Below are 16,232 nucleotides of genomic sequence, written 5' to 3'. Positions count from 1 at the left end.
AAGATTAATGAGTGAAAATGAGTGAGAACTTCTGTGTGGGTGTACAGTGAAGGAGCTTTAATTTGGTGGGTATTACTGTTATTACATAATGGACAGCCTGTAACCTGTTACCAGCCTGCTACCAGTAACTGACCTGTGGAGCAACTTCCAGACGTGTTTCAAGATCACTGCACTCTGTGTTGCGCTGTCATGTTCAGAGATAGAGTTGTTCATATTAACAGATGAAAACAGCTGTCCATTCACCACTTTCCTCTCTTTATTCATGTCCCTCCATCAGGTATATGTATCATGTCCTAACCAAAAACACCACAGTGACAGATCACAACCGAAACCTTTTAGTGGAGACCATCCGCTCCATCACAGAGATCCTCATCTGGGGGGACCAGAATGACAGCTCTGTGTTTGAGTAAGTACCAGATCTACATCTTTATTCCAAATCCCTCACCTGTAGCTACAAATATGCAGATGTGACACCTGCCGGAATCAAAGTGACAACTTTCTATTGTCTTCTATGTAACGCCTGATTCATATTGGCAAACGTTTGCTAATTGTGCACACTCTTTTTATAACCTCACATTCATGCATTTGAACAGACTCACACTTGCAAACCAATGAACTGTGACTCTTCAAAGAGCGCCTTGATGTCAGTCATGGATGATTGCTCCTTACTGATTTTTCATTTTCACGTTTGATCACCTGTTCTGGAGATATTTGAATATCTCTCCCACATTGTAAATAACACAGACAGATGATCATATTCAAACAAGACTCCTAACCCCACCTTATTTCTGTATAGCATCGTTGCGAACAACTGAGTCACTGTGTTGCTCTTCTTTAAGTAAAGCTGTGTCAGTGTATCAAAGAGATTCACAATTTTATTATTGTATTGTCATAGTCAATCTCTTGTGTGCATGTGTTTTACGTAGTTAAGATGGAGTTAAATATTGCAGGAAGTATTTGAAGTATTTTCATTCTAAACTGCTGTTTCCGGTGAGTTAAGCTTGTGAGACCACAATGCTTTTTGTTTTTAATCAGAAGCAGCTCTGCAGTTAGTGCTGCATGTCATCACTTCTGTCTATCTACTTCGCCACCTCTGGCTTCATTATACCAAACAGGAAATGGCTTTGAAGAGCAGAAAAAGCCACACAGTATATTGAAAACATACTTGGTGCTATCAGAAAACCCTTAGAATAAGCATGGGCATGAACAGCCACTTCTACTTTTCTATTCTAGTAGCTGATCAGTATTTTTTTTAGTCGTTTAGTTGCTTTTCAGTGCAACATTCAGTGTGGATAATGCAAAGTACTAGTGGTAAATTCAGTATTTCCTGTCGGGTAGCTAGAGTTAGCCTGTCTGAGATCTGGTCCAATGATAAACTGCAAGGTTTTTTTTAGGGTGGAATGAACAGTGTGTGACTACAGGGTATCGGCACAGTGCAGCACAGAAATGATGGTCCACTACCAGAATCAAATCAGACATGTTGTGGGTATATGGTATGCATCTTAACCACTAGTCTACAAGGATGCAGCACAAGAGAAGCCTTCTTCTTCTTCCTGATAATTATTTATCATGAATTGAATCCTCTATCTGTTCTGTGTGCACTCCTGTATGTGTTCAGCTTCTTCCTGGAGAAGAACATGTTTGCCTTCTTCCTGAACATCCTGCGTCAGAAGTCAGGGCGCTATGTGTGTGTCCAGCTCCTCCAGACCCTCAACATACTGTTTGAGAACATCAGCCACGAGACTTCCCTTTGTAAGTACCTGAACTAATGCTTGCTGAAAAACTCAAAACTCCTTTATGATGTACTGCATTGCAACAACATAACCCAGCAACAAAGAATACATTTCTTAAGTGGGTTTTTTTTGAGACTGTTGCTTTATTAGTTTGCGTGGTGGTTCACTGATATGGTGTGTTTTGAGGTTGTGGTGGTGTTCATGATATAATGAACTCCTACTGTACTGAGAGTTGTCCAGGGCTGAAAAAATGGTTTAGTCTCAATTAGAAGTGACCACTGAAAGGTGCCTAATATACTTATTAAGTGTTGTATATAGTGCGTAGATGTGTAAATGTTTTTTTCATGTGTTTTGTATGCTAAACAATGCAAGGTATGCTGCACTGCCTTTCTTTGCACAAATATACAATGAATTAGCAGCCTGCTGCATTTTTTGTTGTTGCTAGGCAACCGCAGACTCAGCAGATGATATCCTGACATTTATACAGTGGGTCGATAACTCACATAAAGTAAGTCAGTTTTGCATTTTAGTAAGATCTAGAGGTATTTACAAAAATGACAGTTGTGGTCACGTCAACAGGAATGAAGTCTTTTCTCGTGTTCGCTGTGCACAACAGTCACTGCTGAAGTCCAGCCTCACTGATCTGAGGATAGGAGAGCAAAAATGAAAGTAGTGCAGTGAAGCTATCGCCTCTCAGCTTTAGGCGCTCTGAGATGCTAAATAGGAACATTATCAGCTGTCTACAAAAGCCATCTTCCTAAAACATTCGGTTTGCGATCGTCTCTCCTCTCCTCTCCTCTCCTCAGATTACCTCTTGTCAAACAACCACGTGAACTCCATCATCGTCCACAAGTTTGACTTCTCGGACGAGGAGATCATGGCCTATTATATCTCCTTCCTCAAGACCCTGTCACTGAAACTCAACAACCACACCGTGCATTTCTTCTACAATGAGGTGAGGCCTCAGGGGGGTAGAGACTGAGACACAGGTGACATAACACATCTGTTATTTAATGCCTGTCTTCCAGATAAAGAGGAAGGAAGGAAGAGGTGATAGATGAGAGGCTTTCATTTGCATTTTGTGCAAGTTGACCCGTGATTGTACTCCTCAGGCAATTCTATCTGCTGACCACACTTCCTATATGAAAACATCAGCTTCCTGTGTAGATGGACTGATTTAGCCAATGCTGTGCACAAACACACAAAGAAACATCTTTATCTTTACTAGCTGATATGTAACCTTCATTTATGGGACTGTTATTATAGTAATGAAAAAGAACACTCATGAGTGAGTGAGTGAGTGAGTGAGTGAGTGAGTGAGTGAGTGAGTGAGTGAGTGAAAGATGGCACTAAAGAGTACTGACCACCTGAATGATCTCTGATGATGTTGTCACCCTTCATTGTTTCAGCAGTATCTGTAGCCCCTCCGTTGGCCTGTGTGTGCTGGGGAAGGTTATTGGTGTACTGTTGATGGCAGCTTTACCCCTGAAGCCAAAACCAGACCCAGTGTGTAGATCTGAGAATATTTATGTATGCGGTGTAATGACCAACGACAAAGTTTGTTATGTTTTAGTTTAATTTTACTTTGCTTAACTTCACGCAGCCTTTCCTCCACAACTTTCACTTGTCGTATTTATAATTCACCTCTTACTTGATTTCTGATGACTAATTTATGAGTTATTGATTTCTAGTTTATTCTCCTCCAGGGGGAGCTATTGGATCAGTGATTACTTAAGCCTCTCCTGTTGCTGTCAGATCTACACAAGCTATATTTTCAAGAGCAGGGGACATGCTCCTGGCTTGGGTTTGGTGTCAGGGTCGGGTTTCTTCATTTGCTGTGACCTCTGGGTGACTTTTTGCTTTCTGACCCTGAACTGTGATTGGCCGGAGGTTGCAGTGACTGAGGAATGTAGAGGATCAGGCCCTGGCACAGAGAGAGATGGCTGTAAGATACAGAGCTGCTGGTTTGTCAAATGCATATTTACCTAGTGCAGCACGCTGGTGTGTAAATACTTTGTTTGGAGCTTTGATTTTTGTGTATCTGCCCCAAAAAAACCCCACAATGCACAGTGCGATGACTTAAACAGTCGAAGAACCTTTTCTCAGTTAAATAACCAAGTTTGCTCCTTTCATTAAGTCTCATCAAAATGTGGTACTGCTCAGAGTTTCTTTCTCCACTAGCTGCTTTCTCTCTCTCTCTCTGTGGTCGTTTGTGGCCTGAGCGCGGCGGTGCAATGCTGTGCCTTGCTCACCGGCGCCCCCTCTCTGTCTCCCACACACAGCACACTAATGACTTTGCCCTGTACACCGAGGCCATTAAGTTTTTCAACCACCCTGAAAGCATGGTCCGCATCGCAGTCCGCACCATCACACTCAACGTCTACAAAGGTGAGTGACAATAACATGCATGCGCACATGCTAACCATACACACACACATACACAGACACACACACTCTTACGGGATGCTGGGACTGCCTACCGCCTTTCTCTGTTCTCCTTCCGTCCTCCCCGCTGCTGCTTCTCGTGCATGAGCATGATTAACTGGTAACGCCGTAACAGAGTCGCAGTCTTGAATTTTTGTCCTTAATTTCCCTTCGGCTATATGTGATTTATCATCATTCTAGATTAAAAGTGAATGGCCGAGAGTGGCTCTCTGGAAGTGTGATGCAGCTCAAATAACCCTTATTTTATGAAGTTTTGCTAAAGGTTCTGCAGCTGAGGTGCTACAAGCAGCTACACCAATGCCGTCTGCCATTAGACACACAGCTTTTCTCACCAGACAGCAGGTCTGTAACACAGACTGGAAATTCAGTAAATATTTGCTCAGAACTTAACAGATGAAAGCTATTGACCTCAGCTGAAATGGCAGAATTACAGAAAATCTGTAGATCTACTGTATATGCAGCAGGCAGCCAGCAGCTATATGGGGCTTTTTTTGTTGTAGTTGTGTTAATAAGGGATGGGGCAATTGTTTTTTGTTTGTTTTTTTAAGACAATTTATGATTCAGAATCCCTTTTTCTTCTATGCATTTGTCATTACCTCAGGAACATCTGCTGTTACTGAACTCAGACTTTTGCCGTTGCTTTTGTCTCTATAGCGTCATGTGCACTGTGTGCAGTCATGAGGATATTCAGCCAATATTCATTAATAATTACATACTTAAACATTTGTATCGTTGGATGTAAATACTGTACATGCTATAAACTGTTACATTCTTTTGCACTTAAGAGATTGAATGTGTTAAATGACAGAATCTGATAAAGGTATCATCTGTTAGAGATTTATGATTCAATGACATACAAATCAGTAGAAAAACAACTTGCAGCTAACATGCTTAAACTACCACAGTGTTCAGCCTCACCGCCTCGCTGGTCGCACGTGCACATATTTACAAACTGTAAATGAAGTAACTCTTCAGCAAGTCCCCCCTGCCCAGCATGCAAAGTCATTTAAATCCCGCCTCCCAAAAATCTATTGCTTATCGCTTTAGTGCTGCAGTTTAAAAAAAAAAAAAAAAGAAGAAATTCCCTGTGGGTGCAGAAGCAGCACAGCAGGGACGCTGTGAGGCCGCGTTGCTTTCTGCACTGTGCTGTGTCAGCCTCTGCTTCTCCTTCCTGCTGTGACGTCCCTCTGGGCTCCTCCGGGCTAGGAGCTTGTCGCTGTCACTCCGGGGGAGGCAGGCAGTGCATTTAGCGGGTTTGGCTTGTCTCCACATGTCATGCTTCTCTTCACTATACATAACATTGCCTCGACATGCAGTCACTGCAGCATATCAACTATGACATCCTGTCTGTCTCCGTTACTTCTTGTAATCCTGCATGTACACTTTGCACCGTACAGCTCTGTGTCTGAAGTCTGTAACTCCCAACAGTGACGTCATTACAGTGAGCACAACTGACTTTAACCATAGTAGAAAAGCAAGTCACGTATGAGGTAACCTAGCGGTGTGGGGAATGTATCATTGATGGGCTGGCAGTGTGCTATGCTATAGTGAGGAATCTGTGAAAGAGGGAAGCATCAACTTACTGCAGCAACTCAAATTGGTGTTTTTTTCCACCATCTGAAAATCATCAGGGGACCACACAGAACATCTGATGTAGATGACACAGCTACAATGCAAAATATCCATTCCACTGTGATTTTATGCTGTGAAAGTTGTGGCTTATTGTGGAAAAAAAAAACACTTCAAACCCCTCGCTGATTAAATTTTTTAAAAATAATGTCATGACTTAAATTCCTGCAGTGTCCCAACACTGAAAATGGGGTTTTATCATCATAATTGCTGTTGGATGCTTCCTACTGATTCCTGGGGTCATGCACTGCAACAAATGACAACCTGGAAAAGGATTTTTAACCAGCCTCAAGACAAATGAAGCTGGCGTCAAGATATTTTTGTGTCATGTTATCCCTGCTGAAGTAGCTTGTTTTTGAGGAAGCTGCTGTCGACAGGTTGCACAGCTAAAAGTTAAAAATGTTGAGGATAAAGAACAAATGAACTCCTTTGCCAGATGTGCCATTGTTTGCAGTTGATGTGTTAAGATACCTGCGGGGTCCTTCCCAAACCTCCACCCCTCCACAGCCGCCCCTTTACTCACATTAACCCTGTGTCTGTTTCCCCCTCTCCCTCCTCCTCCTCCTCCTCAACAACCACTCCTCTTCCTCTCCTTGTCTCTCTCCCCCTCTCCCTCCTCCCTCTGCGCGCCCCATCTGCCTAACTCCAGTTTCATGTAAGTTGGTTCCATTCATTCAGTCTTTTTCTTAGGGCTGGGTATCCTGGAAACATGTTTGTTGTTATTGTTTTCCTGCTGTTACCAGTTGTTCATGCAGCACATTGAAGCAAACACAATTTTCAATCAGCCTATAACCAGCCAGTGTTTTTCTACATTGCCTGATTTCTATCAGCGTAGCTGCTTTTAATGTTTACAAGCATTGCTTTGAGTTATTGTTACATATTCCATGTCAGTTTTGTCGATACCCAGCCCTATTTGTTCCTAATGGTGTATTTGTTCTAAATGTACTGGTATGAATTCTTGTTCTCGTCCACCATTCAGTATCAGCCACCGACATACATGCAGAAGAACCTGCATGCCTTTTAATTCCTTTTTCTTGGGTTAACTGCTCCACAGACTTGATTTCAGCTGAGCCCCACATGTTGGTTGTTGTTTTGGTGGTGGGTTTGGGTCACTGTTCAGTCAGTATCTCCCCCTGCTTTAATTCTCAGTTGGTTGACTAAGCTGGACTGACACTGTTACTTTGAGTGGTGGCTTCTGATTCGTCTTTGTTTTCGGCTATTATGTAATTCATTCATTTGTTTGCTGCTCATTCACGACCTGTCTCACTTTGACCTGTGTGCATTGGCATTGTGACTTTAATACCAGCTTTTGTTTGCATTCGGACGACGACATGAGAACTTGGAGGTACACCAGGACTGTTCACATTTCAAGTCTCTGATTCCAGACAAATTAAATAATACTGAAATGTCGGCAAATGCAATGTAACACAGGTGTGTCTGTAGCTTCCCTGGGTTCATACAGTGTGAATTAGAAGACACAGTTTGTTCTCTTTTCTAAACCAAGTCTGACCTGCACCTAGTGGTTAACTTTGATCTTGTTGCTTTATGAAACAAACACATTGAGCCTCCTGTCCAACCTGATAATTAGGCTTTTATACTTCAAATTTTTGCCCAGCGTTAAAAGAGTTCTCCACCGATTTAAGAGCCACAATGAAAAAAAAACAAACCGGTTTGCGGCTAAAATAATACGCTCAGAGTGCTTGACCTATCAGGTCTGCCAGAGTTCTTGTACTTTTGGAAAGTACCCGAGCAGTGACTTTTTTCGGGAGAAGAGGATGTCACTGGAACTTAATTTAGAGCCTGGTCCCTGCAGTGGTTCCTCCAACAGGTCCGAGTCTCTGAGGAAAGTTTCTGCAGTGAATACGAGGCTATTGTTTTTTTATGTTCCCTGCAATCTTCTTCTTGTATAAACCTGATACATTATCCGCAATGCCACCCAGCCACAGCCAGTATGGTCAGAGACATGGGTGTGTTATGCTAGCACCAGCTAATGTAGCCTCGGACTGCTAGCCTCAAGCAGAGATGAAGCGCGGGGTGCTTCTCATCTCCTTGCACATGAGAAAATCGGTGGAGTTCCCCTTTAACCTTTGTGTAGACATTAGATTACATTTGCTCGATGACTCCTCTTGTGAATAACATTCCTGCTAATACAAAGATGGACTTCCTCTTGTTTTAACACAAGCTCCTCGGGGGGGAGCTTCAGTGAATGTGACACACTGGTGAACACAGGCTCAGATCACAGGCTTGGATTAAACAGACAGATAATCAGTTTCTCCCTGTCTTATCACAGTGCAGCCCCCGTCACTGAAACTGAACCGTCCGTCCTCGTAATCCCTCTCCAGTAGTAATTCTTTCACGAGACCAATCCATGTACTTAATTTGACTGTGTTTGTTTAATTTTCTTTATTTGTGTCTTAATTTTAATGGCTTTGTTTGTTTTTTCAAATCATATTTAACTGTCACATTCTGGCAATTCTCCGGGATCACAAAGTGTGTGTGCAGATGAGTGTGTGTGGGTGTGCGTGGGGGTATTTGATACCTGTGGGCAGCCTTGATAACGAACCTAACCAAAATCTTGATCCTGACCCTGCTCTCTCCAGTGGACAACCAGCACATGCTGCACTACATCCGAGATAAGACAGCGGTCCCATATTTCAGCAACTTGGTCTGGTTTATTGGCAGCCATGTCATTGAACTGGACAAGTGTGTGCAGACCGATGAAGAGTAAGTGTCATCTGTTCTTATTGGTGTAATTGTCTCTGTGGCCTCTAGAGGTCAGGCTTGTGTAGGTTCTGATGCAGTGTATGAGTTGCATTATGATATATTTTTTGTGACTTACTGAATACATTTTATTTTAGTGGTTTCCAAGTAAGAATTCGTTTTTTAAATGATATCTTGAGCATCTGCACATACATGAAGTGTCAAGATGCCTTTTGTGTTCAAGCTGCCCCATTCCTTCAAGAGATACTCTACACAGCCCTGCCACAAAATTAATAAAGACCCAGGAGGAGGCTGTCAGAGACAAAACAACTCAAGTATGATAATGTTACACTCACTGGAAAAGTCCCACTGGCCAATTTTATGGCGTGCAATGTGTTAATAATGTACAATAAAACACGGAGGCCGTAACTGTTGTGTTTTATTCTTGACCACTTCCAGCAGCGAAATATCATCTGAGTCTCTCATTCGCTCTCTTTCTCTCTGCTTCCCTTCGTTGTGTCCCAGGCATAAGAACAGAGGGAAGTTAAGTGACCTGGTAGCAGAGCACCTTGACCACCTCCACTACCTGAACGACATCCTCATCATCAACTGTGAATTCCTTAATGACGTTTTGACGGACCACCTGCTCAACCGTCTGTTCCTGCCCCTCTACGTCTACTCTTTGGTCAGCCCAGAGACGGTATGTCACCTGCATGTCTCCATGATTTGGGTTAAACTGATGTTAACAGGTTCAAAGTGCAGCTTGTGTCCTATAAACACTGGTTCCTCCATTCATTTCTAGAATAATGCAAATGTCAGATTAGCACATGATATGCTATAACACATATGCACAGAGGTGTTATTCCACAAGCTTAAGTGTTAAAAAAGCCACGTCAGAGAAACTCTGTCAACGTGTGTGTACAGTTTCATCATTGTTTTTGTCGTTTCACTGATGAAGCCTTTTCAACCTGTTACAGGATGTTTTCTTTATGTTTGTTTTTCTGTGTGTTTAATCAGTGAATTTAGTCTTTAACATGTTCATCACAGTTCCAGAGTCCAAGCTGACATCTTTAAAATGTTCAACTAACAGTCCAGCAGCCCAAGATATTCAGTTTCTAATGATATGAAACAGATAATATAAAGCAGTGAATTACATTTGAGAAGCTGTATCCAGTAAGCATGATTAATGACATGAAGGACCATGCCCAGTAAATCCTCTGTGTTTACACCTTACAAAACTGACTCAACTACTTCTCTACAAACTCTGCGGCTGTAATGTTTAAATGTGTTTTTCCTACCTTCCATTGTTTAAGTCCATTGTTTCATTTATCCTTTAATCTTCTCATAGATACCGGTTATGGAAGTGTTACACGTGTGACCTTGACTGGCCTTTCATTTTTCTGTTTCTTTAGTCTGAAGAACGAAAGATCAACCCTCAGGTGTCCCTCTACCTGCTGTCTCAAGTAAGCAACACTTTTTTTTAATTTTTCATTTTCATTTTCCAGGAATGATTCTTGTTTTCAAAGGCGTTTACTCTGGTTGCTTTCTTAATAGCGCATGTCTGTGTGTTCTACAGGTGTTTCTCATTATCCACTACCAGCCAATGGTCCACGCCCTGGCCGAAGTTATTCTCAATGGAGACCTGTCCGTCTTCACTCCTCAGACAGACATACACAGCACACACAAGAACACGGTAAGACAAAAGACGACATTCAGCACACAAACGCACACGCACGCACAGGACAGGACAGGACAGAGCAGCATGCAGACCAGAAACACAAGAATGTCAATGTTCTTCATGTTCAGTGTAAACACCGCTCACAACCACTGCAATACACACACAGAGTACAGCAGGCAAACAAGAAATAAACACAAGCATACTTATGTCGGCAACCACATGGGTACATGCACACAGATAAACACTCACGCACAGAGAGAGAGAAACTGTACATAGTGGTACAGTCACACAAGCGTACACACACATACACACAAAGACTTGAGTTCCAGAAGTGCGCGTGGGTGGTTATGAGATGGCAGGGTCATGGTTTTCTCCATGATTCACCCACATCAAGGCAGCAATATGCAAATGACCCGCATTGTTTTTCTTCTCGACATTTGTCGAACTCTCTCTTCCTTATTCCCATCCTTTCTCCGGTCCAAGTCTCGGATTGAGACGTCTTGTCTGCCTTTGTTTCGACTTTCTCTCATCGATTCTTTGCATTTACATCTGTACCTTCTCCTTGGCTCTTCATTTCAGTCTCCCCCCTTGCCTCCCCCTCATCTTCCCCATCAGATCTCCCTCACCTCTCATTTCTCTCCCTCTCCTCCTCGCATTTTCTTCTTCTCTGTGATCCCCCTCCCCCCTCTTTATTTTTTGACCATCTGTTTGTGAAGCCAGGTGGGTGTGTTGAGGTAGTGAGCGTTTCTGAGAACCCTTGTGGTTATTCTCTGTGCTGTGCTTGTGTGTGTGTGTCTGCATGTGTGAGCGTGAGCGTGCGCGTGTGTGCTAGACCTGCGGCTGTTGTAAGAAGCGGCCTACCTTTTCAGTGAATGTGAGTTGAAGTGTGATGTCTTAACACTGTTGGTACACCACAAAAGGAGGCAGCCAGACCCAAACCAGTACCTGGCAGCTACTCCTTCAGCACTGCTTTTCTCTGCCTCTGCATTTTGTGGACTTTAAAAGTGCCGCATGTTGCATTTTTAAGGATGCGTGTTGAACTTGCAGTTTAGAGAAGTGACCTGTGTACATGTGCTGTTGAAGCTGCTGAAGTGTCACGGTCATGTGGTCCTTTAGGCAGATAATCCTGCTCATTTTCTGTCTTGGTGCCTGTGTTTTTCACCTTTATTTGTGCTCAACATGGCCCATAAGTTGAATGAGTCTTTCTCTCAGTCAAACAAAGGTTTCTTCTTCTCAATAGGAGACTGGTTGCTAATTGAAATGGTGTCATTTACGTGCATTTAACCTGCAGTGATGTGTGTCTTTGTGCCTTTCAGTGTGCTCAAACCTGATTCATGTTTATTTGATGTCATAGGACACCAGTTTTTTTACACCATTATTACTTTTTTGGGGAAAAAGCCCATGACAATCCCTGATGATGTTTCAGAGACACTAAAGTCGTGCAGAAGGATTCTTTTCCATGCACGCTGGATTCTGGACATGTGTTGTTTCCGCCACGTCAGACAGAAGTGCCGCTGTGTTATTGTTTGATTTACTGCCGATGAAACATCAGACAGACTAAGGACGGGCTCTGTTTCTGCACAGGTGGTCAAATGGTACTTCCTGTTTGTGTGTGATGTGGCAGGAAATTAGGTCACATGATGGAACACTGACAGCGCTGTCTCACCTAACCCAAATCTCTTTCCTGGAAGCAGTCTCTCTCTCTGTCTCTCCTCCCCCCTCCCCCTCCCTCTCTTCAGTTTACTTGCAAGTGCACCAGTTAGATATGTATAACACCTGCATATATATCTGTTTTCTTCCAAAGTCTATCTTTAACCTTTAAATGGTGCCCTATTTTGATGTGTGTGCACACGCCCGTGAGTGTGTGTATGTGTGTGTGTGTGTGTGTGTGTGTGTGTGTGTGTGTGTGTGTGCGTGCGCACGTGCACATATGCCTTACATGCTCCCTGACCTCCATTAATTTCTCAGCATAGGCTCAGAGTGTGAGCGGTTTACCAGAACATAGTCAGCTAACAGGTGCAACATACACACACATGCACTGATACTAGCTTGTGGTTTACATCTGACAGCATACACACGGTGTTTTTAGCAGCAACTACAGTGCAGTCCTAAATGTTCACATGTACCTAGTGTTGGAGGCAGATGACACAGATGTCAGTGTTTTTTTAAAACGTTGCTGGCTGTACAGAGGATTACAAAGACTTCTTAGTATTCTGTGGAAATGAGTAGCAAAGGCGTTTAGCATTATTATGCTTCAGGGTAACAGTCTAATAGTAGAAAATATGGCTGACTTAATCTGAAACTAAAACCACTAAAACACATTTTTGTTCCTTTACGACCACTTTTCTGTAGTCACTGTTATCATTATAAGCAGTTGTAGTGACAATTATTGTCCTTATGATTACTCAATTTTACTGTAAGTCAGTGCTGACTCTTTGCTCAACATCCTATCATTTAACAGTTTCCTGTGTGCATGTCAAGTTTTCGGGCCATATGTGACATGCTGATTTCTTGTAGTTTCACAGAAGTGGCCGCAGTGTCTATTTGTGTGTATGCGCGTGTGTGTGTGTCAAGTGGTCAGTTTCTCCTCTATTCTGATAAAGTTTATCGTAGTAAGTGGTTTGTGTGTTTTTACGGACTTTGATCAAGAAGATAATGCAAGGAGGGTTTACTGTAAGGCCCTGTGTTTGTGGTCGCGTGTGTGCGCAAGTGTGTTTGTGTGTGTGCATGTATGTGTGCATGTATGTGTTCTCATGATCATGTGTCTGTGTTTTTGCATGCATGCCTGCCAGTAAACGGTTGCAGTGCTATTGCTTTCAGGAAACAGGACAGTTAGTTTCTTTGAAGTGTCATTCATATTGAGAGCTGGCTGGTAGACATGATGCTGTATGTGCACTGCTGTAGATGTAAAGCGCCAAGCAGCAAAGTCACACTTCTTTATTTGAACCAAAAGCATCTTTGAAAGGACAAGATGACAAAATACTTTCGTGACTTCACAATCATTAGAAAGGATTCTGACATGATGTAATGATGAGTGATGAGTTGATAATTATTCTGTGATCCTCAGCATGTCATGTCTTCCTGTCTTCCACCCTTGCCTCTCTGTACCCCCCCCAGACCAGTGCAGGAGGCGTGCGTCGGTTCACCAAGCCCCCGGAGTCTCTGGAGCGCTCCCTGGAGCTGTCGCGCCACCGCGGCCGCAAGAGAGCTCAGAAGAGGCCAAACTACAAGAACTTGGGAGAGGAGGAGGATGACGAAAGGACTGGGGGAGGGGGAGGAAGCAGTGGAGGAGGAGGAGGAGGAGGAGAAGAGGGCTGGGACGACGACGGGAGGGAGGGAGGTCGAGAGAGGGAGAAGGGAAAAGGTACAGAGGGAGTAGCAGGTGGGAGTTCTAAGGGAAGCAGAGCGAGTGGGGAGACGGCGGAAGGTGAGTGTGTGTCTCATCGGACACAGCAGTACAGGACTGTGTTTTGTGAGTGTTTCTTTACTACCATCAGTCAAACACAGTCTCCCATGATGCACCCTGGTTACCCGACAGCCACCACAGCAGCAGCCCTCGTCTCCAAACAGAAAAGAGAGAGACTAACTCTTCAAAAGACAGAAATGACTAAAAGGATGAGAGCAGCTGAGGTTGTCACTTTAAATGTGCTCTGCTGCTTTGCTTTTAATTCAGTGACCGCTGCTGTCATCATCACATTGACTCTCTGTTGCCAAATTCAGACCGGGCCGTGCACCCTCTCACATGGCGAAAGCTGAAAGAAATTCAGTTTCCTCAAAGATTCCTCTTTGGCTCGTTTTGAGATGAGGCCTCCCTCTCTCTGCTGCTCCCCCTGTTTGGCACCTTTTAATTTCCTCGTGGTTACTATTCCACCAGTGATCACATGTCCGACACAATCTCCATGGCAGCCAGCTGTCCATTTCCACGGTGACCGTCCATCCTGTGCTCCTCATCCCTCCGCCTGTCTCTCACTCCTGCTCCGTGTGCACGTGTGTGTTTGTCAGTATCCGAGTGTGTGTGTGTGTGTGTGTGTGTGTGTGTTAGTAAAAATGTGGACATTTCACTCATCTGAAGATTCCTTCTCCACTTGGAATGAATGGCGCCACGCAATCTTCAATGCTCGTCAAGGCCCAGACAGCATGGGTTTTAACACTAATAGTATCGTGGGCTGCAGAGGAACAGATAGTTTCAAAATGACACAAGTTTCATTTGGGGTGGAAAAACAACACCTACCCTATTTAACTGTTTGATAAAAAAAAAGTGATAAAAGAAGAAAGTTTTCGAATGATGCATTTTACGCATTGAAAATCAGTATTTTGTTCATCAGTATTTTGTTCTGTAATCTGATGCCATGATTAGCCCATCCTTGCTGCTTCAACACATTTTGTAGAATCAGTGTTGGGTGAGAAGGAAGCGCTTCAGATTGTATATTCATAATCACCGATGACATTTTCTTCATAGCTGTGATGTGTGTTTTTGTTTGGGCTGTGTGATGTGAATAGTGCATAATAAAAAACACATTTTTGGAAGCACAAAGTACAAAGAAGTACAAAGTTTGTGTGTGTGTGTGTGTGTGTGTGTGTGTGTGTGTGTGTGTGTGTGTGTGTGTGTGTGTGTGTGTGTGTGTGTGTGTGTGTGTGTGTGTGTGTGTGTGTGTGTGTGTGTGTGTGTGTGCGTGCGTACACAGAGATAGAGATGGTGGTGATGGACAAGTGTAAGGTGTCGGAGCTGACGGAGCAGAACATCACCGATGAAGAGAAGACGGCCGCAGCCACCCGCACGCACACGCAGAGGAGCAGGTACGCGCGCAGGCGTCACTGAACGCACCAAGCTGATCTCATAGAGGAAAGTATGAAAACGGAACGAGTGTATGAACTGACATCTTCTCTGTGTCTGCAGACCGTTCTTAGACATGGTGTACAGCGCTCTCGACTGCACCAGCGATGACTACCACGCCCTGTTTGTCCTCTGCCTGCTTTATGCCGTCTCACACAGCAAAGGTTGGCCTTTCCTTTACACACATTCATTTAGTTGGTTATAGTGGCTCACTGGTGATACCAGTTCAGTGTTTTGTTGAAACTGTTTTAGAGAGGCGTTAAATCAGCTTTCTGGTCATTGTGGAGGATGTAGTTTGTGGTGCTGTTGAATTGTTTTGCATTCTACATAGTGGTGTTTCTAGTATTTTGTCCACCCCTGGCTGAAGACAAGGCAGTGTACTATCATCATTTTTTAACAAACCCATGATATCACAGTATTCGTGTTTATGCAACATTTTCCTCACCTGGTATGCTGCGTGTCCAACTGTCCGTCCCTCCGTCCGTCCCTCCGTCTGTCCCTCCGTCCGTCCTTCTGTCCATCCCTCCGTCCGTCTGTAGGTATAAACCGAGATCTGCTGGAGCGTCTGCAGCTCCCCGTCCCTGACCAGGAGAGGAGCTCCTACAGCCTGGTGCTGGTCGAGAGACTGATCAGAGTGATGAGCCAGGCGGCACAGCCAGGTAACACACACACACACACACACACACACACACACACACACACACACACACACACACTATCACCTGCCTTTGGTTGTGTTATTCTATTTGAACTTTGCTTTGCTTTCCTCATTACTTGTTTAGATGTATTTCTGTGTGTGTGTGTGTGTGTGTGTGTGTGTGTGTGTGTGTGTGTGTGTGTGTGTGTGTGTGTGTGTGTGTGTGTGTGTGTGTGTGTGTGTGTGTGTGTGTGTGCAGATGGGAAAGTGCGCCTAGCTACCCTGGAGCTGAGCTGCCTTTTATTAAAGCAGTCTGTGCTGTCTGGAAGCCAGTGTATCATCAAAGATGTTCACCTGGCCTGCCTGGAGGTACAGCACACACAAACACGTGACACACATACATACACACGGTCCTGTCAACATGTCACATGTACACACGTAAAGTGTTTCAGAGGTTCAGAGCAGTGCAGTCAAACAAGTCTTGCTTATTTGTGGTGATGGCCCAAGACGTTTTTCAGCACGTGGTGTATGGTTGATGGTTTGAGAGTGATGACGAGCCAGATGATGCGTTTCCTC

At 43.8% G+C, this 16,232-nt stretch overlaps 1 protein-coding gene across 3 annotated transcripts in view; it reads left to right on the top strand.

The window, feature by feature from the left end:
- clec16a (C-type lectin domain containing 16A) overlaps window positions 1-16,232 on the top strand; it is a 35,494-nt gene that overhangs the window by 736 nt on the left and 18,526 nt on the right. For 2 of the 3 annotated variants that reach the window (XM_070980842.1, XM_070980840.1), the window contains exons 2-14: window positions 278-406; window positions 1,619-1,752; window positions 2,540-2,688; window positions 4,016-4,113; window positions 8,394-8,531; window positions 9,033-9,207; window positions 9,920-9,970; window positions 10,084-10,200; window positions 13,303-13,612; window positions 14,871-14,982; window positions 15,083-15,183; window positions 15,559-15,678; window positions 15,916-16,025. In XM_070980842.1, the coding sequence (XP_070836943.1) occupies window positions 278-406; window positions 1,619-1,752; window positions 2,540-2,688; window positions 4,016-4,113; window positions 8,394-8,531; window positions 9,033-9,207; window positions 9,920-9,970; window positions 10,084-10,200; window positions 13,303-13,612; window positions 14,871-14,982; window positions 15,083-15,183; window positions 15,559-15,678; window positions 15,916-16,025 (1,744 nt within the window). Of the gene's footprint in view, window positions 1-277; window positions 407-1,618; window positions 1,753-2,539; window positions 2,689-4,015; window positions 4,122-8,393; window positions 8,532-9,032; window positions 9,208-9,919; window positions 9,971-10,083; window positions 10,201-13,302; window positions 13,613-14,870; window positions 14,983-15,082; window positions 15,184-15,558; window positions 15,679-15,915; window positions 16,026-16,232 lie in introns of all 3 variants that reach the window. The other variant, XM_070980841.1, reaches the window with a different exon arrangement.

This window comes from Chaetodon trifascialis, chromosome 15 (assembly GCF_039877785.1).
Source record: "Chaetodon trifascialis isolate fChaTrf1 chromosome 15, fChaTrf1.hap1, whole genome shotgun sequence".
In the NCBI taxonomy this organism is placed as follows: domain Eukaryota; kingdom Metazoa; phylum Chordata; class Actinopteri; order Chaetodontiformes; family Chaetodontidae; genus Chaetodon; species Chaetodon trifascialis.
The sequence above is the reverse complement of the archived record's forward strand: the minus strand, read 5'-3'. Positions and strand labels throughout refer to the sequence as shown.